At 37.7% G+C, this 23508-nt stretch overlaps 1 protein-coding gene across 1 annotated transcript in view; it reads left to right on the top strand.

Moving 5' to 3' along the window:
* The window catches only part of ndufa10 (NADH:ubiquinone oxidoreductase subunit A10), a 47912-nt gene extending 26392 nt beyond the window's left edge, over window positions 1-21520 (top strand). The window contains exons 6-10 of the mRNA XM_028806958.2: window positions 7404-7483; window positions 10285-10339; window positions 14796-14881; window positions 19352-19460; window positions 21279-21520. Coding sequence (XP_028662791.1) covers window positions 7404-7483; window positions 10285-10339; window positions 14796-14881; window positions 19352-19460; window positions 21279-21347 — 399 coding nt within the window. The 3' untranslated portion in view covers window positions 21348-21520. The remainder of the gene's footprint in view (window positions 1-7403; window positions 7484-10284; window positions 10340-14795; window positions 14882-19351; window positions 19461-21278) is intronic.
* The last annotated feature ends 1988 nt before the right edge of the window (window positions 21521-23508 follow it).

Raw genomic sequence — 23508 nt, 5'->3', positions numbered from 1 at the left:
ATGTAACAGTATGAGGGGAGGTTTTTTTTTTTTTTTCTTGACACACATTAAGTTGTTCCTCTCCTTCTCATTTATGGGTCAAGAGCTCTGTCTTCAATTCAATCAATCCAATATGAACGTGTTTCCTGTTTGTCCATTTTGATGTTCTGTCTAACAATATTTTAGCTGAAAATGCACACATTTTGCATATTGCGCACATATGATTAGATCACTTGACACATGTAGATTATACAACATTTTCCTGGGACATTTTTGATATAGTTTTCTGTTGTCCAGCATTGCTTTCCATAAATGAACATTCTATCAGAAACTTTATTTCTGTACTCTATAAACAAACATGAAATTAACGTGTTTTGTTTTTTTTCTCTACCAACTTCACAAACCACACACGGTTAGTAATATAAAGAATTTTAAAGTAAAAGTCCACAGAATTATTTTTTTTTTTTAAATATATTTATTCAAGTGTTAGGAACCTTAAAGAAACTAAGGTTTTTTTTTTTTTAAAAAAAGTGTACAATGGATATTCAAGTAATCTGTCACATTATATACATACCTTCCTCCCTTATTTTGAAATAAAAATAACTGGAATTTTTGTAAATCTCTAGGTTTCTGTTGCCACTGATAATGTTCTAGACAAAACATGGTACAGCACAGTACATAGAATTTTTAAATATGTAAATTTTATGTTAAAGTCCTATCTTGAGAAATCCAGCAAAATGCCCTACACATAAATACACACAAAAATGCTCCAGCCTTTATGAAAATGTGAACGTTGTGAAATCCATCTCGTGCAGGTCACACAAGTCAACTCCCACTGCTCATTCCCAAATTTACAGTCTCTTATGGGATGTATTTGTATTTTTAAATGTGTCTGATGTTTCAATATTTTAATACAGCAACACACAAAACTGTTATTGTTACTCATGATGAAATCTAGTATTAGTGGGTAAGCGGATTATTTTTCAAAACTAAAAACCTGTCTGCCCCGCAAAAACTATGCCATCAGTTCTGAACTGAAAGTTATTGTGGAATGCAGCAAAACTAAATTACCTTCGGAAAAAGGTTATCCCAAAAAAACATGGCGAGCAGAAGCAGAGAGCTGGGCAGATTAGTACAGCAAGTACAAGAAAAGGAAACTGAAGCAGAAGAAAGAGAACGTGCAGTGCATGTGACAAGTGGGTAGTGTTTTGGAAAAAAAAGGGAATGATTGCTGATCTCAATAACAAGGGTGCTAGTGAGAGCCTGAAAGCACCAATTGCTTTAGTAGCAACCGCACTGTCCATTTTATCACCTCAACTTTGTTCCCTGCCACCTCTGCTCCACACAACAATCCAACAGCACTACTCCTATTACAACAGGCCACCCCTCATGACACAACACCTAGTGCTTTGAGAAGGCTCTGGAAACATTTACAGAAAAAGCAAATCTATGTATAGTATTTGTTTTTTGTTCATGTGTGAGGGAGGTCATTTATTTATTTATTTTTTAAGTAGACTATGGAACCTAACATTGGCATGTTCAATAAAGTTGCAGCTTGTCATTTGGTCCCTGCCTTGTCTTTAATACTGCAGAGATAGGTTCCAGGATTCTGCGTACCTGACTTGGATTAAGCAGATACATGAATGACATGATGTAATAAATTATTTTCTGCAAGGTACTGGCACCCTGCCCAGTTATGATTCAGGAAGTCATTTTTTCACATAGTATGATTGCTCAATGACTGCATCCTACACAAATCATTTCAGTTTGAAATATTTTTGAATGTCCTCCTGAGTAAATACAGTATGTTTCTAAAATGACAGATTTGCAGCTGTCTTAAAGCACACATAATATAAATACCTGGTAAGCAAGAACAAACCTTAAAAGATTTTAAGAATCATATAGATTTAGTGAAATAATAAAAGGGCCCATGTATTGTTTGGAGGAAAAAGAAAAAAAAAACAAAGCACAGTATGGAGCAATTTTACAAACCTAATAGCTGAAGAAGTTAGATGTTCCAAATGAAACAGGACAAATGGCTCAAAGATCTTTTCAGGCAAACTGCAACAGTATTAGCCTGCAGTGCACTTTCTGACTTTTATTTATATTTATTTATTTATAATCTTTTTGAAGTGGTGGCATTTTTTTATCTTTTTAGCATTAAGTATAAAGTAACAAAAGCATGCCTGTTTGTTGATGAACACAATTTTCTGAGCTGTTTATGCTAGGAAGAATGAAGAGACTTAATTACCAATGTTGTATACAGTCTAAGAATACCAGTTTTCATCCACCCAAATCCCTAAAAATTAATCTTGTGAGCATGACAATTTTATTTTTTGTATCTCACAATTTTTCAAGTTTAGCATTGACCTTTTCTAATAGATTGAACATGTCTGTTTATGAATGAATTTAGCCCAAAATAAGTTGAGGCTTGCAGCACTCCATATTCATGACTGGGAAACAAAAATAATTTTCCATCTTGACTGAAAGTAGCAAGCCTCTTAAATACATTTTCTGCCTTATGATTAACCTCCATTACAGTGAGGTATTTGCAATTCTAAAACGGCATTGTTGCAGTGCATGTAAGTGTAGTCTGAGCAAGGACAGCAGGTTTAAAGGAAAAACTTAAGCATTAACATTTAGAAGCATGATATTTGGTACCTGAATAGTCGGTGTCACCTTTAAATATCTTCTCCACATTTTCTTCCATGACACTTTCTACCCTTCACTTATAATTTGGTTGCCTGAGGGCCTAAGATCCTTGTGAGATTCTTCAGTCTTCCACTGCTGCTTTAGTTTAGATCTAGCCCTAAAGGATAAGTTTTGACATTTTTCAAGTTAGTTATTTTTCACTATTTTAACATGCTATAAATTGCCACAGACAACTGGTTTCAGTGAAACTATATTTAGTAGATTAAAAAAAAAAAAAAGTCTTGCCAAGTACAGTGGCATGCAAAAGTTGGGCACCCTTGCTTAAAATGTCCGTTACTGTGAATAGCTAAGTAAGCAGAAAATTAACTGATCACCAAAAGTTAAAGATGACAGGTTTCTTTTTCAGCATTTTATGCAAGATTACTGTATTGTTTTAGCTTTGTACAATTGTACAGTGGAAAAAAAGGAAAGGTGCGCCATGCAAAAGTTTGGGCACCCCAAGATATTTGGGGTCTTGGATAACTTTTACCAAGATCTAAAACCTTAATTAGGTCATTAGTGCTATGACTTGTTCACAGTCATCATTAGGAATCCCCAGGTGATGCAAATTGCACAGCTGTATAAATTCTGACTCCTCAAACCTTGTTCCAACCATCAGTAGCCATGGGCTCCTCTAAACAGCTGCCTAGCACAATGAAAAATAAAATTAATTGATACGCACAAAGCAGGAGAAGGCTACAAGAAGTTTTTTTGCAGAAGAAGAGTTTTCAGGTAGCTGTTTCCTCAGTTTGTAATGTTATTAAAAAAGGGCATTTAGCAGGAATGGTGGAGGTCAAGTTGAGGTCTGGAAGACCAAGAAAAAATTCTGATAGAACTGCTCATTGGGTTGCTAGAAAGTCAAACAAAGACCCCCATTTGACTGCAAAAGACCTTCAGGAAGATTTAGCAGACTCTGGAGTGGTGGTGCACTGGTCTACTGTGCATTGACACCTGAACAAATATGACCTTCATAGTAGAGTCAGCAGAAGAAAACCTTTTCTGCATCCCAGCCACAAGATTCAGCACCTGAAGTTTGCAAATTTTGGAAACAAGTCCTGTGGACTGATGAAAGCAAAATAGAATTGTTTGGCCACAGTGTGCAAAGCTTTGTATGGAGAAAAAAGGTGCTGAATTCTAGGAAGAGAACACCTCTCCAACTATTAAGCATTGGGGTAGATTGATCATGCTTTGGACTTGTGTTGCAGCCAGTGGCACAGGGAACGGTCATTGGAAGAGGATAGAATTGATTCAAATTCTGGAAGCAAATATCACACCATCTGTAAAAAAAAAGTTGAAGTTAAAGAGAGGATGGGTCCTACAACAAGATAATAATCTGAAATACACCTCAGAAATTGTAATAGAATACGTCAAAAGGTGCAAGCTCACAGTTTTGCCATGGCCCTTATGGTCCCCTAACCTAAACATAATTGAAAAATCTGTGGATAGAGCTCAAAAGAGCAGTGCATGCAAGACAACCCAAGATTCTTGCAGAATTAGAAGCCTTTTTGCAAAAATAAATGGGTGAAAATATTCCAAGTAAGAATTGGAAGACTCTTAGCTGGCTACAAAAAGTGTTTACAAGCCGTGATATTTGCCAAAGGGGACCTTACTAAGTACTGACCATATCAGGTGCCCAAATGTTTGCTTCAGGCCCTTTAATTTTTTTTTTTTTTTTTTGTGTATTTTGTACCTGTGAATGATGGAAATAAAATATAATCTTGTTTAAAATATTAAAGAAATTTGTCATCTTTAACTTTCTGCCTTTTGGTGATCGGTTCATCTTCTGCTCACTTAACTAGTCACAAACGGCAGTTCCCAAACTTTTCCATGCCACTGTACTCTTCGTTTTGGTCAATAGGGCAATTAGTGTAAATGGGAACCAAAAAGTTTAAAACGGTGTATCCCGTTTAAATCAGAAAATGTGCCAGTGTGCTAAATAGGGCATTGTGATTGTCCAGAACATGAATTGATGCTTATACTATTTTTTTTTTCTACAAATAAAATACCAAGTGGCTGTCTTGTCCACAAATCCCTTTCATCCCCAGAGGTGTGGTTACTAGTTGCTAGCTTTCTGAAGGCTGAAGTTACACATTTATATGAATAGTGATTCTTTTTCTTGCGTATACTTCTTTTTTAGTAGAGTTATATTATCAAGGAATAATCGAGACCAAGTTCATTACTAGGCTAGTCTACACTCGCACCTTAAGATTAACACACAGACACATAAAAACACACACTCAGGAGATTAACTGTGTCTTACACACTTCCTATTAAGGTGCAGCCTAGATATAAATACAAAAGCATAGAAATGTATATGCCATGTGGTATTTATTAAACTATATTAATGCCAACAGAAGAAAATATAATAAAGTAAAATTTATAGCAAAAGCCTGGGGAGATACTAGTCTTGGAAAAGCTTACTGAAAATTATATGTCAAGGGAGGATGTTTTGCTGGGCAACTTTTTAATTCAGCAAAGTGTGTAAGCTACATTCTTTCACGTCCAGATGAAATAGTCACTCTCTCTGATGTGTGTTGGTTTCTGACATGGCTGCCTATGCCGTTCCTCCCTCAGTCCTTCAGACTGGCCATTATTTATTTTGAAATTAAACGTAAGATTCTGGGACCTGCAACATTAAAAGCATTTGATTGGCTAGCTATCCTAGTGATTGATTACTACTCAAAAGCTTTGACCTGTACGTTTCTATACTGTTTTCCATTCCTTTTTACCAATAAGTTGTAAACTGACTGAAAAATATAAGTGCATTAATGATGTAAATTACTGGTACAATACAGGAAGAATGTATAAGAGAGGATGCTTTAAGTATAAATTTCCCCTGTAGTTGAATAGCCTTAATTCTTGCAAATTCATTTGTAAATTAGTTCCTTTATATTTCATTCTGGTTCATTTGAGCAAAATTTTAAAAAACGTAATGTCTGCTGTTTCAGAATATGATTTCATACTTTTTTTTTTTTCTTTTTTTCTGAGCCATTAGACACACAATTAATTGCCAGTTATAGTATCTACGTGTCCTATGGCAAAAATGTATTCTGGCTCACTGACATCAGTGAGGAGTCTTCTGAGTCGGATAAAAGAATAAAGAGAGAGGTGTAATTATAGCAAGACAAAGGAAAATAAATGTGCAGATTAGAGCTGCTGTAAGGATGCCTATCAGTGTGCACATGGGACGCATTCCCAGCATGCATTATTGGATGATGGGCTATTATATACAGTGGGACTTCTTACAGCCTCCATTGAAAGAAATCATACACTTCATAGGTCCAAATATTTTCTTATTTTTAGATGGCTGTTGGAACACAGAACTCTTTGAAAATAGGTCAAGGTTTTGTGTAAGTGGTGTCAAATTACATAGTAGTGGAAATATGTACGGGGTTTTAGGGAGGCGCTTATCACCCTGTATGACAAGTATTTTCAAAACATTTTTGATGTGTCACTGTACTTTATAAAGTTGTTCAGTGACAGTTAAAAATATACAGTATAACCCTTAACTATTTGTAAAATGATAAATTTTAATCATTTGTTTTTTCTGTCCAGCTTTTCTCCGTTATGGCCTTGACAAATGCAATTGATAAGGATGACACTTATTAAAGCTTTGGGCTAAAGTTATTTTGGGCTACATCCTGGATACTGGACTGAGTTCTTTTTACAGAAGTACCTCTCTTGTTTTTTGAAATGCCTTGCTGAAACACTTGAATTTAAGAGGGTGACAATTGTATATAATGTGTGTTTCACATTGTTTAAATTACCTTCTTTGTCTATCAAATTATAATTGCTTTCCTACAGTTAAAGGATAATGTTTCTTCCTTGATTGAAACTTTAAAAATAAATAAAAAATACGTTATAGATCGGGGTTATTTATCTAGTGACAAAAACAACAAATTTGACCATTGATTTGGTAGGTGTTCATTGCCATACAGTGGTGATTTTTTTTTTTTTTTTGTCTGTGAAAGGGAGGACTGCCACTTCCCTTTACATACAAAAGTCAGAGTAGTAGTGGTTTCAAATAATAATCTTCATCTAGCATGCTTTTTATTTTCTTTCAAATAAAGAAGGCAGAAGTAGAAAATACTTTTTCAGGAAATATGAGAAACTTCCCCCAAAAGGACCGTATATTCAAAATTCTATTATTGTGATCCTCCTGGTTTATTGTGAAATGTCCAATTTGAAAAGAAAACAATGCTTTATTTTTGTCTTTTTATGACAAAATTTCTTTGCCCTCTACCTTGGGTGGAGTGGTGGCTCTGAGGCTAGAGATCTGCGCTGGCAATCGGAATGTTTGCTTGTTCGAAATCTGTAAAATGCCAGAAGTGACTCCACTCCATTGGGCCCTTGAGCAGGGCCCTTAACCTGTTGTTGCTCCGTTCCTCTTTATGATGTTAACCTGCATCAGCCCTGCAAGCAGGTCATCCAACTTGCTGGGAAAACATGGGTGTTGGTGGCGTACTGCTAAATAAATAAACCTCACACTGTTCCATTTGAACTTGTGTGGTGCTGAGGTGTTACCTGTTGCACGACTGCGCTAGGGTCCTAATGTGGGATTCTAAGGTGGCATTTCAAGAAAGTGCCTCTTTAATGGCCAAAAGTGTAATTCAGCAACCTGAGAGGAACAGTCAAGTTGTGATGGAATTCCCAGCATTACTGCTGATCTTCTCCTGTTCTCTGTTTTTAGGATCCTATGTATACTTATTGTGCTTCATTTTTTTTTTCTGCAGCCTTATTTACAAAATGTGTCATCTACTTATTTGAAGGCCATTGAGGACTCCTATAAAAAATCCTTCCTTCCAAATATCAGGTAATACACTAATTTCACAACTTCTTTAAAGAATAAAAACATAGGGGGAAATTTCTTCAAAAATGAAAAGCACTGAGTTGGTTTTATCTTAGAGCGTCTTTTTTTCTTTTTCTCCCCACATATTCTACTTTCTCCCCTCTCTGCTTGTCTGCTTTTATAGTCCATTTGCTGTCTTCTATTTTTACAAAGCTACAATAGCCAAGTTGAAGTATCCTGATAGTAAATAATAAATCCTAGTTTTGTAAAGAATGCAAGATTAATATGTAAGGTGTGATGACTTACTGTAACTCTTAAATAATTTTACTGTAATTAACTGTCAATAATAAGTAATTATTTATATACTGCTATTCTAGCTACTCAAAGTGCTTTAATTTACCGCTAATGTGTAGCATCCACCTAGATGATGGGACAGCAGACATTTTTGCACCAGTACACTCGCCACTCATTAGTTGTTAGGTGGTAAAGGAGTGAGAGAGAGAGTGTTATCCAGTAAGAGACAGAATGGATGAGGCTGTAATGGGCTATTTAGCCATGACAATCGGGGTCACCCTGCTCTTTTCAATAGATGCCCAATGATCTTTTATGGCAACAGAGAGTCATGACAGCACCAGTTTTTACAGCACCCTGTCCCCATCCCTGCCCTGGAGCATTGGGATCTACAGTACAAACAGACCACTGGGTAAGTCCCCCCGATGGCCTTACCAATACGTCTTCCAGCTGAAATCCAAGCTATCTTTTGTTGTCTCCCATCCATGTACTAGCTGGACAATCGATGCTTTCAGGTGTCTCACTAGCATCCTTGTTGTCCAGTTCAGCATTAATGTCCTTTTTTCTTTACTGCTGTTTTTTTTCAAACACTACCTAACTGTCACTGCAAGCTTAATTAAGACTTACTATACCTCTAACAAAAGTCTGTCAAAAGAACAGCTAATGACAGGATTTACTGCAGGCTTACTTGGAAAGAATACAGAGGTGTCCCAAAGCAAATTGCTTCGGTTTTGCATTATAAGAGAGGTCATGCAAAATACTGACTTGTTTTAAAAGCACAAGACATTCTTGTTGCTTCTTATTGTATCAGTATTTGTTTGTACAGTACTGTGTTTTATTTTTTTTATGCATTCCTCTTGTCTAGGTGTAATATTCTGCACGGATCCTGGCATGACGCTTCTTAGTTCATTGCTCTTTAACAAACCATATAGAGTTGTACTTTTAACATCCTCTCCTAACTTAAATTACATAATATCTCAATGTTCTAACAGTGTAACATGAGAGAGCCCCCGGCAACTCTTCACACCCACAATAATGACAAGGAAACTAAGACTTATTAAAATAGGTCTGCCTTTTTTTTTTTTTTCTTTTCCAAATCCCCTTACAAAAGCTCTCATAAAGAAGGGATGAACAGAGGAGAACTTGTTGTGCCACAGAAGATAAAGACAGATATAAATATTTCTGTTCCTCTGAGACTTTCTAAATAGGATGTTTCCTTTCTCTTTCAAGTGAAATTTCTTATCTACTTTCTCATCTCTCAATTCCAGTAAAGTCTCACCTCTCTGTCTCTTGCTCTCTCTTCCTCCATCTTTGCCCATTTTCTGTCCCAACAGCCCTCTTAATATCAGCCTCATGTTTCTCTGTAGCAGTAGATGGTTTTGAAACAATTTCAGAATTATTTGTTGGCCAAACCCCTGAATTTCATCCAATGTCGGTGCTTAGCCTACTTTACTAGTTGGAAGTGAAAGGAAACGGCTCCCTCCTGTGGCCCACACACTAAATAGAGTGCTTCTTCAAGGCAGATTCCAGGCTACCTTTCCTCTTATTGTGAACAACACAACACTCTCTTTCCTAGTCATGGACTCCAGATTATCTTTTACGTGTCTGAGGAGTTGCAGTGGTCTCCTTCTAGTCTTTCATGTTTTCCCTCACTCTGCAGCTTTCATAGAACCCGTCCTGGCCATATAACATACTATGCCCTACTTCTCTTTCTGTGTCAGCGCAGGTCTGCTTTGTCTGCAGATGTAAGCTTCTTTCTAAGTCCAGGAGCTTTCCACTTGGACTTTCCTTCCATCTTGGTGTGCACTCTTGCTCCTGGTAATCTCTTCCCAGCAGGGTGGCGCCTCACAATAGTAAAATGTAGTAATCATGTATTTAAAAAGAAGCATTTAGAACCCATTTGCACATGCAAAACATATAAACTATTACACCACTGCAAATATGGTCCGAGTGCATCATGTTGGACCAGTTATGTTTAATTTCTCTGATCAATTTTAGAATTGTTTGTAGTTTAAATTATTGACAGGTAGAAGCATAGCACAACAATTAATAGTGAATAAAAAAAAATGTACAAGAAAAATACTCTGCATTGTCTATACTGTCTTTCACATTCATGCAGCAAGAATCACAGAGGAATTTAATATAGGTAATCAGTCTAAAATAATTTTAATGATTGTTAAATCAATGTTATCTTCTCAACCAATTGTGTGCTTAAAATATAAGTATGTTTAATGTTATTCTGTAAATGTTTTGATTGACGCTTCATTCTTTCTCAGTCTTAAACATACATTGTTTTGGATGTCAGCTTTTTCTGTAGAAGAGTCATTAAAATTTAGTAGTAGACAAAAGGTAATTTAAAAAAGTAGATGTATACATTGTTTTTACCATCTTAAATAAATAAATACCTCAAATAAATTAAATATCTATCTGTATTTCAAAAATGTAACTGTACAGATACTTTAATCTTAATGATATCTGTATTCTTATTTGAATATCTGAAATGTGGTGTTTTTTTTTTTTTTTCTCTTTTTAAGTGAAACATCTGAAGTGCTGGTGTATAATGCACATCAGTCACAAGATATTGAGAGGGTAAGTTCAAACAATGGAAAATTTGCATCATCAGTTCTATAAGCCATATGTGTGTGAGAGAAAAAGCTATAACAAATATAGAGACCCCTTACCCTAACATTACCCCTCTCAGACAATTGTATTTTAAGTGAGATGGCACAACGTTAAGCAAAGGTTTAGTGATAAATGATGGGGGGAAAAAATGTTTGCCTATGTGGCTGGTTTAAACTGGTTTGAAATGCATGGTTCATACTTGTATGAAAAATGAGTACATTCTGCAAGGAAAAAAATTCAAAGAACAACTAAAACTGTCATTACAAATAAATTCTCACCTCTGATTTTTGGGGTTGGTTAACTTGGCACATACCCAGCATCATCCATACTACACTTTGGGATGATCTGATAAAGAATACTGTTGAAATGAAAATTACATTAGATAAACTTTATTAATCACATTGGGAAATTCATCAGATACAAGATAATGTTTTATTCCTAAGAATCACTAATGCAGAAAAATGGAGTATATGGGCGCAAGAGAATTTTGTGGATAAAAAAATTATGGAAAATTTCTAACAACTTTTCTGTGACATTTTACTGAGCATTGTTTTTGTAAGTATTCATTTTTGGTAAAGATCAATGAGGGAAAATGCACCTGTATATCAATTACAGGTTATACAGTAATACCAAAGCCACGTCTTTGTTGAGCATGATTGCATACTTGGAAGTTATCTTTAGTGAAGTGCCTTTTGTCATAAAGAAATCACATTTTTCTCTCCATACTGTGTAAATTACATTTATTGGGGGGGGAGGGGTTGTTCTTAAAGTATATAGCCCAAGAATAATTTATTTTTTGATTCTTTTTAATGTTTACACTTTTATGTATAATTATTGTTTCATTTTTTTCTTGCAGCCTTATTTACAAAATGTGTCACCTGCACATTTTTTAATGTACTACTATTTTCATTTTATCAACAAAAATCTGATCACTAAAAATCATATTTACATTCAGTAATATGTCTGTGTTCGTCTGTCTGAGTGACCAGTCTTCAGTGTCCTTGTCATTCTTTAACAGACTTGCATTTTTTTAAATGCTTGTCATTTTAACAGTATCCTTTTTATGAATATGGTGCAACCAGATGAGAAATGGATAAATCTGATATTTGTAGTATGGGAATGTCTACAATTTTTTTTTTTTCTTTATATATCGTGCTGTGTGATTGAAGACCTGACAGGTGTTTTCTTTCTTAACTATATTTTCAATTAACAGAGTACTTTAAAGTGATTATTTAATATATTCAAAAATTATTTAAAGTGAATTCTGATATAATCATTGTAAATTATTAGCCAGGCACACTGTGTATTAAGAGTTTGTCTTGATAGTATTGGTGCAACATACAAGGACAACACAGAATACAAAAGACAAATATGAGAAGATGCACCATACGAGGGCGATACAAAAAAGTAAAGCAATAGGAAGCTTAAAATGTCCAGGCAGTCTAGTGTGCAGGTATACGTAGATACTTAGTAGAAGCTCAGACTGTGGGGAAAAAACTGTTCAGGTGACATGTTGTTTTAGCTTTCACTGCTCAAAGACATTTGCTGGAGGGAAAACTTTGGAACAGGTGATGCCCTGGGTCAGTCAGATCCGCCATGATCTTTGCAGTGTTTTTCCTTACCCTGGACTCGTATAGGACTTCAGTGTGCAATAAGTTACAGCTTATGATTCTTTCACAAGCTTTGATGATGCATTGCAGATTGTCCTTAGCCTGAACAGAGGCAGCACCAAACCAGACAGTTACAGATGAGGTCAGAAGGGACTCAATGATGGCTGTGTAGATTTGATGGGCTTTCTTAATAATGCATGTGATTTTATTGTCCCACTTAAGGTTTTGTGACAGCACAGTACCCAGAAAGTTAAATGACTCTGTCTTCCCAATGGCTTTTTTTTCTTTTTAATGTTAAGTCCAAATTCTAATGGCTGCACCACAATGTCACATTTTCCACCTCTCGTCTATATATGTACTCATCATTGTTTGAAATCAGGCCTAATAATAGTGTTATGTCATCTGCAAATTTAAGAAGTTTGACAGACAAATTGCTGGAGGTACAGTCATTTGTATAATGTGAGAGGAGTAGTGGCGAAAGAACACATCCCTGCGGTGCACCAGTACTAAGGGTTAATGGGTCACACAAATATGTGTCAAACCGCACGTACTGTTTCCTATCTGTAAGAAAGTCTGTGATCCAATGGTAGATTGAACTAGTTTGAACTGGGTGAGTTTCTTATCTAGGAGCTCTGGTAGGATTGTATTGAAAGCAGAGCTAAAGTCCACAAACAAGATCCTCACATACGCCCCTGGCTTATCAAAGTGTTCGTAAATAATGCTCAGACCTAAATTCACTGTGTCATCCACAGACCAGTTCGCTCTGTGTGCAAACTGAAATGGGTCCAAGAAGGCTTTGGTAGCATTCTTGTGGTAATTCAGAGTAAAGCGTTCAAAGTGTTCATGACCACGGAAGTTATAGCAGGCAGGAACAGCGCACAGATCCAGAGATTGGTTGAAAATGTCTGTAAATACTGTAGACAACTGGTCTGCGCAGTGCTTGAGTATAGAAGGTGAAATAAGGTCCGAGCCTGCAGCCTTTTTAAGATTTTTCCTTTTTGATCAAGCTGCAGATGTCTTTTATAGTAATTTATTACAGGTGGGGAAAGCTGAGAAGAAGAAGAGGAGTGTAGATCTGCTGTATAAGTATCTGATGTTGTGTAGCATCCACCCATAGTGGGAGAGTGGAAGTCTTCATTGCAGATTAGTTTGGTATTGCTGCAGGTACACAGACTGTAGTTACAAAGCTCTTTGATTACAACACACTTAATGTTGCTTAATAGTATAGTTGCTCTATATTCACGTTTTTGACCCTGCTCTGGATTAAGTGGGTTAGACATTGACATATGTGGATGCTACTAGTTGACATTTTTAAAACTGCTTTTGAAATACTGGGAGCCATAATTGGTTCTTTTTAGGGATTACATTTTTCAGCTGTTTTTTTTTTTTTTTCTCATCCAAAGCAACTTCTAAACAGTACACACTACAAATATTCATGTGGTTAAGTGCCAGTGACAACAAACAGATTATAGACGTTATGGCAGTTGTCCTTTTTTAAAATTAGCTACTTTTGCAGAAAACAATGAACTGGTGAGCCACACAGCACAAATCAACATAAAGGTTAACACGGGTGATAAAAATCATTTGTTTGTCTGCTTCATACAACATATTAACCATACCTGTCTACCACACAGCAATATCTCATCTCTTAAAATTGAGATTTGGTAACACATCTGGACAGTTACAGTACATGTGTCTAATGGACAGTTAGAATGCCCTAGCTGACGGCTGTTGTGGCCATTCTTTCTTTTTAGTCAGTCCACATGCAGACACATGTTGGTCAGTCATTTCCAGTGATTTGTCTTTATCATATTTATTGTGGTAAACATAGACTCACAGTGATATATGTTTGCTTAAAGGACATTACAGTTTGCACAGAGAGAAGCCTGGGTCAGAGACAGTGTGACCAGTGCAACTTCTGAGTTCATCTTTCCTGCACCTGCGACTGTACATTTAATTTTGCATTGCAGCACAGGAGTGCTAATTGATGACGGAGGCCTAGGAGTACGTACTTATATAAAAATGCTTATCAGTAAAATTGGAAAAACTCAGTTATGCTTCTCATCCTGGCATTTCAGTTCAGGTTTACATGCAGGAGTGCTTCGTCGTTTGTCAGTTATTTATGATCACAGCTGTCTGTTTTGGAAAGAGAACGAGTTTTTCGTTAAACATATGCAATACGTCGATTTTATTCATGGATTCTTGTAACACACCTGGCACTTCACCAAGGTTTTTTCCCCCTTTCCCTTTGAGCTTAAGATTCAGTGTGTTCTCGTTGCATGTGGTGTTGGTCAAAAAGGCCAGTGTGATAATCCAGTGTGGAGTTTCCAATTCTGGATGTTTCTTCCTCATACAGCAAAACAACTGCATATCCTGGTAGGGAGTGTAGATAGCATTCAAGTACTCTTTTGCAAGACCACCGTCTCACTTCACTTTGCTCACAGGAGCTTTGTAATACCCAGGGCATAAAGTAGAACTGCCAAAAGAGGGGGCATCGCTGAAGTGCAGGCACAAAGCAAACACATAGACTTGAAAGCATTGATTTCAGTAACTAAACGGGTGTTTGCCTTTTTTATGTAAACCGTTTCATGTGTCACTGTAGCTAAAATGGCCGAGCTTGCAAGCTTGGTTTATATGTTGGGAGTCCTGGTGCAATAAGTAACTATTGTCTTAGTCATACTGCCACTTCTAAATTTAAGAAAAGTTTTTGTTTGGCATACAAAGCATGCAGAATTTAGTATTGTATGCAGATCCTGTAGTGTTTTAGCAAGCAATTGTTTTGAATTTATTTTTTGTCTATTTTTTAATTGTAGGTGACAGAAGATATAGAGTTCCTGAAATTTGAAAAGGGTCCATGGTTAGAGCAGGATGATATCTCCTTCCATCACCTCCGAATGCTGTGAGTTTTTTATTCTTTCCTAAAATAAATGCAGGCTCCTCATGCAAATATAAATATATTAATTTTCATAATGCAGGTAAAACATTCTTCCAAGTAAAAATCTAAATAAATGAACTATTGTTAGTTAAACTCTGCATTAAAATATACAAAATAGGGAGCTAACAGAGACAAGTGTAGAAACTTCAAAGAAATGCATTAGCAGAACTTGGGCCCGCCACCATGACACCAGACAGTTTTTACCTGCCGCAGTTCGATTTCACTCTTACATGTGTCAGGTTTTGATGCATGCGTTTGGCAGGAAAATAATTTTCATCTTACAATGAATTGTGCTTAGCAAAACTTGACAGATATTTTGTTCAGGATGAAGAGACGTGTTCCTTTAGCTGAGATCTGATTTGCAGTCTGTGAATGTAAACATATTGTGTAAAATTTAGTTAAACCTTAGGAATTCTTTTCATTCTTTGCTGTTATATGTGTACAGCTAAATATAAGTAATGTAGACCAGAGGGAACAATTAACTCTTTGATGGCCCATTAAAACCAACCAACCTTCCATTATCTAAGACCTTTAGTCCATTTCATTGTCGACAATAACAGAGTCTGGTCGATTTAAGCATCCCTTATAGCAGTCATTTTGACATTAAAGGGTGTATCTGTGAAGAGCGTCTTGTATGCTTAAACAGGACAACCTTCCACGGGCCTAATAAGTTTAACAGTCCATTACCTTTACACATCCTTCTCGCTGTTTTCCCTCTTGCTCAGAGTTCTTCAGTGCCCAGAGCATAACATCACTACATTGGGTACACACTTCCCTTCATATTATATACTGTTTTTTAAATCCTTTCAGCATGTTTTTTACATTTGTTGCTCCTGTAGAGTTCATGCTTTATTAAAATAATATATTTACTCTTTTATATAAGTGGTTTATTCATTTGTCTGGTTAACGTTTAATATTATATAGAAAGAGTGTAACTCGCTGGAATCGAGCAGACAGCAATAATTTGAATAATCACTTTTTAAATTGCTTTGTATAAACATTTTACACATAAAACACTAAATATAAATGGTAGAAATTGGCTTATTTACACATTAGCCAAGTAGAAACAACATTTATTTCCACCTTGTATAGCTCAAAATACTTTCCAAAATGTCAAAGAACAATTTACAAGAAAAACAAATAAAAACAGATAAGAATAATAATGAATAATGTACAAGAATAAACCAATATGCATTTACATAAAATAGATAAGAATTAATAGAAAAGCAGAGACTTTGTATACAGTAATCCCTCCCCCATCGCAGGGGTTGCGTTCCAGAGCCACCCGCGAAATAAGAAAATCCGCGAAGTAGAAACCATATGTTTATATGGTTATTTTTATATTGTCATGCTTGGGTCACAGATTTGCGCAGAAACACAGGAGGTTGTAGAGCGACAGGAACGTTATTCAAACATTGCAAACAAACATTTGTCTCTTTTTCAAAAGTTTAAACTGTGCTCCATGACAAGACAGAGATGACAGTTCCGTCTCACAATTAAAAGAATGCAAACATATCTTCCTCTTCAAAGGAGTGCGCGTCAGGAGCAGTGACTGTCACAGAGAGAGAGAGAAAAGCAAACAAATCAATAGGGCTGTTTTTAAGTATGCGAAGCACCGCGGCACAAAGTTGTTGAAGGTGGCAGCTCACACCCCCTCCGTCAGGAGCAGAGAGAGAGAGACAGAGTTTGTTTTTCAATCAAAAATCAATACGTGCCCTTCGAGCTTTTAAGTATGCGAAGCACTGTGCGGCATGTCGTTTCAGGAAGCAGCTGCACAAAAGATAGCAACGTGAAGATAATCTTTCAGCATTTTTAGACGAGCGTCCGTATTGTCTAGGTGTGCGAACAGCCCCCCTGCTCAATCCCCCTACGTCAGGATCAGAGAAAGTCAGCGCAAGAGAGAGAGAAAAGTAAGCTGGGTAGCTTCTCAGCCATCTGCCAATAGCGTCCCTTGTATGAAATCAACTGGGCAAACCAACTGAGGAAGCATGTACCAGAAATTAAAAGACCCATTGTCCGCAGAAACCCGCGAAGCAGCGAAAAATCCGCGATATATATTTAAATATGCTTACATATAAAATCCGCGATGGAGTGAAGCCGCGAAAGGCGAAGCGCGATATAGCGAGGGATTACTGTATAGTACTTTTTTTTTTTTTTCTCTAAAGATGAATCTGATAATTTTAGTTCAGATTACCAGATAGGACAGGAAAAAAAAAAAAGAACTGGAGTTAAGCTGGAGAAGAAAACAAAATCTGCAGGAGTTCCAAGGCCAAAAGACCATCCAGCCCCCTCTGTGCATTCTGCTGACCACCAAAGGGTATCTGCATATGCAAATGAGCTTTTTCAGGAGGACAGTGCTGTGTGCCTCTAAACTAAGAAGATCTTACATTTATTTATATGGCCGACGCCTTTACCCAAAGACCCTCACAACATTTATGATACAATTGGTTACATTTCTTTTGGTTTTCCAATTGGAACACAGGCAGGTCAAGTGACTTGCTCAGGGTCACACACTGTCAGTCCAAAGCCTTAACCACTGCACCACGCTGCCTGCCTTAGAATTGTTGCACTAACACACCCAATACAGTACAATCCCTCTTCACTGGCCTTGCATTAACCGGCTGACGGATTAACTGGCCTGTTAAAATAAAATTAAAGAAAAAAAAAATTTTAATCCTGAGTTGTTCTCTATGTTATATGTATGCAATTCCTTCTTTCCTGGAAGGTGAGAGGGCTCCTACACTCAGTGATTTACGTTTACATATTCCGTTATGAATTTTCCACAGTGCCGCCTTCTTTCTACCTGGTGGCTTCCCTGCTTCTCCCATTGGCCTTTGCAACAGGGAAGTCGCCCTACCTGCAGGTGCAGCTGCCTTGCACACTGGTCTGGTAGCCCTCTGATCCCTGACTATGTCGGGCTCCATCTTGGGTTCTTTCCCCTGTGGCCAGGACGATCGCGTTTGGTGTAAACCAGCCCAAAGCCTCCACGACTGCCACTGCCTTTCGATGGCCAATCGTCTTCAATACTGGTCACTTCAGTTCCGTGATCGCTCAGCTGGAGCGACCGCTTTCTTCAGCTCCACCGAGTGTCGGCTAAACACTCATCAGCAGGGGTTCATCTCCCAGCTGCCTGCCTTTGCTCCATCGAATCTGCTCTCGCTGACTCGCTCACTCGCTCAGGCTTTCCTCTATCTGCTTCCTGTTCTCCCCCTAGCCGCCTCGCGTTTCTATTTATAACGGGGATGTGGAGCAGATGTGACAATTAGCAGTTCCCAGGAACAATTACGGATGTGGACGACTCCTCACCTCTGCACTTAAGTTAGGATCGCCTGCATCATGAATCCCCCAGGAACCAATCCGCCACACATACTCGCTAAGCCACGAGTGCGGCGATTATTTATTTAAAAAGTGGCCTTTTTAACTTGAGCTGTGGACCCGCTACACCACACTGTCCAGTCGTTGTACGAGAAAAAAACCTGCGTGCGAAATCGTGGATGAAGTCTTGTGGATATGGTTTCTTCAGGAACGTTGAAGAGGTACAGTACATACATACCTTAGAAATATTTTTCTACATGAAAATAGGTATGCGTCGGATTAACTGGGCAAAACGTTAACCAGCCATGGGTCCAGTCCCGAGGTGGCCAGTTAAGAGGGATTGTACTGTACATTCAGTGTAGTGCAGTGATTTTCCCAAACCCAAGAGCTCAGTTAAGTTGTTTCATCTTGTGCCATAGATGGCAGATCAGTGTGAAGTTCAGATCCACCAGTGCTCAAGAAGTCAAAGCTATTATGAAGGCAAATGTGGAATCCACTCTCTTAGGGTGGTACTGCTAAGAGTGTATTTTATGAAAGGCAGTAAGGGGGACAGGCTGGTTAGTTCAATGGGGTTATGCATTTTAAAAAGTATTTTGAGCACTGTTATCTGTGGAGTAGATGAATTTATTCAATGAATATAACAACTTTTGATTATATGTTATTCACAATGAGACAATGATTATTTTAAGATAAATACATGCATCTAAGAGCGGGTCAAGTAACCCCTGTAGCTGGAGGAGCGTTCTCTGGTCCGTCATGGCACTGTGTGTTTTTGGACACTAATGGCTTGCTGTGTATCATGTTGCTTGGTATTCTTTAAAACATTTTACTGTCTGTAGCAATTACATTTCTGCCTAGTAGCTTTTTAAATTGATTCATTTTAGAACGTTTTAACTTTTAACTGTGTTGAATGATGGTACCTGCGTGGTGGCATTGGCCTTTTATGATGGTTTTGGAAAAATAAAATCATGCGATTTCCCTGGCATTTTTCTGAATAATTATTGTAAATGCTGAACTTAAAGTTTACAGATATTTTGAATTTTGTGTATTCATATAGTTTTGAAACTTGATCCTTCTAACAAGTTTTCTAAATTCCTTGCTTTTTGGCTTCATTTTTAGGGTAGAAAATAAGGTGAGGGTGACGGACCTCATTTGTATCCCGAAATTCCTCCCAGAGATTACAATAGGAGCTCATGAATATGATGAAGCCTTTTATGCTTTTAGATCGGTAAGGATGAATGGCCAGAGCTGACTGCCCCTGCAATTCTTGGGTGTTAAATATGCAGTGCAGTATTTGTTCTTCTTAATATTTATTTCAAATTGTTTAGATTAACTTGATGTCTCCCCCATAATATTTCATGATGTACAATTCCATGGAAAGGTCTGATCACCGCAGGCCAAATAACATATGAACATTTGAAGTGAAAAATAGTAATTAAATATAACATCAGCAACCAAATGAAAATAACATTTTTATGAATATATTAATGTACAGTTATGATTTATGTGATGGACTAAAAAATGTAAAAAGATATGAAAGAGTAAATGAGGCATTTGTAAAAGTCCAGGCACCCTTTCAGTTATAAGGTTTTAGAACTCATTGGGTCCATTCAGTTTGTTTTTGTATGGATATCTTCACTGGGTGCAAGTGTAGAGCACATTGTCAAGTCCTCGGATAAAATGAAAATACAAAATTACTAATTACATAATGAAGACATGGGTTTATGTAAACAGACAGGAAAACAAAGAGGTTTTAAACGGATTAAAATTAATGGTGCCCAGCAATATCTGTCCATTAGTTAACTGTTGAACAATGATGGAGAAAGATGATCTGCTTTGGCAACCCTTAACAGGAGTAGCCGAAAGAAGTAGTAGTAGTTAACTGCTGAACAATGGCTCAACAGTTAGCAACAATAAGGTTGTCAGTCTGGTCTGGCTTAGCTTGTTAGATGTCTGGTCAAGAATTGTTTTCTGAATTGTCTGCTGATGACAATCCAGAGCGACTCTTTAAAATCTGTGTAACACTCAACAACCACGGGCTCTTCTAAGTAACTAACTAACTGAAAATCAGAACTTTGAACTCACTGAAGTCTACAAAGCGGGGGAAGGCCATAAAAAGATCTCAAAGTCTGGAATGGCATTAAGGTAAGTCAGTTCTGGGGAACCAAGGGGGTCCACGCAAGAACTGGAAGACCACAAAAACAGATGGGTAGAACAGCTTGTATACTTGGGTAGGAAGGCAAAGCAGAAGCCCCAGATGACTTCAGGGGACCTGCAGGCGTGTTTAACTGAGAACGGAGTGGTGCTGACCTGCTCTGCTGTGCCGCATTACTTACATGGACAGGACCTTCAGAAGGAATCCTCACCTGTCATCTCAGTATACAAAACAACATCTTTATGAGGCAGTGCTGCGGAGGACATCGAGCTCTGGTGGGTGTTGTGTTGGAAGAGAGAAAAGGAAAGGACACCTTGGAATGTTTAGTGGAGGAGCTGAATCTGTTATGCCTTGGGGTGGTATGGCAGCTAATGGGCACAGGGAACTTTGTGAGGGTACAGAGAACAATGGATTCCACAAAATATCAACAATTCCGTGAGGAGAATGTCTGACAGTAAACTGAAGCTAATAAAATGACAACTTCTACAAGACAACGAACTAAAACACACTTTGAATTTCACTGGGAAGCCCCTCCAGAAACACGAGGTGAAGGTTTTGGAATGGACCTCGCAGTTGCCAGACGTGAACATTATGGACAGTCTTCAGTTAGATCTTAAAATGTGCTGGGCATACAAGATAAGACCACCCAAGAACACTGCACAGCCTGATAGAAAATGTTTCCAAAAGAAGAATCCAAAGACGCGTTTGCAGGGGGTGTTGGTAAATACTGACTTGCTAGGATACCCAAACGTGTGCCTAATGCCATATTTACTCCTTTTTTAGTTGACCAAATTGTAACTGTACATGAACATTTTCATAAAAAATTATTTTTTTTAGTTTGCTGTCTAATTTGTAATCTGTCATTTTTCCTCCTTTTTTTTTTTTTTCCAGCTCCCTGGCAAGAAGTACAGTCCTGGATACAATGAGGATGTGGGGGACAAGTACATCTGGCTAAAATAAAGCTGCACCTGCCATTTCAGTCCACGCTGTAACAGGGAAAGCATTCAGCCATCGCAGAGAGTGCTGGACGTCTAGCCGGCTCCCATCCTGTGGTACTGTTGTTAATTTTACACCATTCTGGGATTCTTGATTCCAGCTGTATTATATAAATTAATAAATGAAAATATTGCCAAGTTTTTTTTTCCCCTCTTATTTTTGTTGGTAATGCTTCCTTGCATTTTTGATTCCTAAACTGTGCTTCACGCTTTCAAAAATCAAAGATTTGTTTTGTTACCTTCTACACATTTCTCATTCATACACACACATATGAGGTAATCGTAATATCGCAGCATGCACTCAGGATACTTACTCCTGCTTTCCTCTTTTTGGTGCTGGCAGAAGTAACAGTTCTTGCAATCCTTGATTTTTTTTTTTTTTTTTTTATTAAAAAAACGTTTGAATTGGTATAAGTTTCCCTACTTCAGGGCGTTCTGAAGAAATGTAATGATTTGCTTAATGAGACAGAAGTACGTAAGAAATAAAAAAGATTTGCATCAAATATTTAAACATTTAAATTGAATTGGACATTTTAAAGTCTAAATATTCTCGATTGCAATAGAAATGTGTCGTGTTTTCATGCTATTATAGCTGTCCACAGAGGGCTAGATGCCTAGTAAAGGATCAGAAATAAAAAAATAGCATAATCATAATCACTGACCTTGACATTGTCAACAACAATACCCTGAATGCTTGTTACAATTTGTAATTTTTAACCTTCTGGGAGTGATTCGTAGGGCTCGTTTATACGTCACGCTAAGAACATGTACACGCCCTCATCATGGCTGCCACACATTCCCAGCATTCATTTGACGCATCCTCTAAGTAGGTCCTCAGAAATTAAAGCGATGCGTGCACAAGTTACAGTACCAGCAAAAAGTCGGGGGACGCAGTGTGATCAAGTTGAAACGTGACATCAGAGTCCCTGGTTACAATCTACATGTGGCAGAAAGCCGCTTTGCAGATCCTACGAGATCGATGTGCGCGCTTCGATGTTTGATGTGGTGAAGAAAAATGCTGACATAAAATTACTTTGAGTGATAAAAAACACCATAAAGTTTGAGTCTGAGCTTTTGACAAGAAACTTATCAAGATGGGAATCATGCCTCGCACAAAAGAGCTGTCTGAAGAGCTACAATCGAAAATTGTTAATCTACATAAGGCTGGCAAGGGTTACAAAGTCATCTCAAAGATTTTAGATATTCATCAGTCTACTGTTAGGCAAGTGGTCTATAAATGGAGACGATTTGGTATTCTGTCTAGAAGTGGGCGCCCTGCCAAGACGACCCCAAGAGCACAACGCAAAGTCAGCAATGAGGTAAAGAAGAACCGCAGAGTTACAGCAAAGAACTTGAAGTCATTAGAACTGGCTAACATCTCAGTTCATGAGTCAACTATATGCAAAACATTGAACAAGAAAGGAGTCCATGGCAGGACACCAAGAAGGAAGCCACTGCTATCAAAAAAGAACATTGCTGAACGCCTGAAATTTGCGAAAGAGCACTTGGACACTCCACAATGGTACTGGGAAAATGTTTTGTGGAGTGATGAAACCAAAATTGAACTATTTGGGAGGAACAAGCAGAACTTCATTTGGCGTAAAAAGGGCACTGCATATCAACATCAAAACATCATCCCTACAGTAAAGTATGGTGGAGGGAACATCATGATTTGGGCCTGCTTTGCTGCATCAGGGCCTGGACAGCTTGCTATCATTGAGGGGAAAATGAATTAACAAGTTAATCAACAAATTCTCCAGGATAATGTGAGGGCGTCTGTCTGTCAACTTAAACTCAGAAGAAGCTGGGTGATGCAACAGGACAATGACCCAAACATCGCAGCAAATCCACAGCATAATGGCTTGAGAAGAACAAACTCCACCTTTTGGAGAGGCCCAGTCAGAGCCCAGATCTCAATCCTATTGAGATGCTGTGGAATGACCTGAAGAGAGCCATACACCGAAGACAACCAAAGAATATGGAAGAGTTTAGGCAGTTCTGTAGGGAAGAATGGGCTACAATTCCTCCCACACGATGTGCAGGTCTGATCTGCAGTTACAGGAAGTGCCTGGTTGAGGTCATTGCTGCCAAAGGAGGGTCAACCAGTTCTTAAATCCCAAGGTTCA

The sequence above is a fragment of the Erpetoichthys calabaricus genome, chromosome 8, assembly GCF_900747795.2.
Source record: "Erpetoichthys calabaricus chromosome 8, fErpCal1.3, whole genome shotgun sequence".
NCBI lineage: Eukaryota > Metazoa > Chordata > Cladistia > Polypteriformes > Polypteridae > Erpetoichthys > Erpetoichthys calabaricus.
This window is presented reverse-complemented; position numbering and strand designations above follow the sequence as displayed.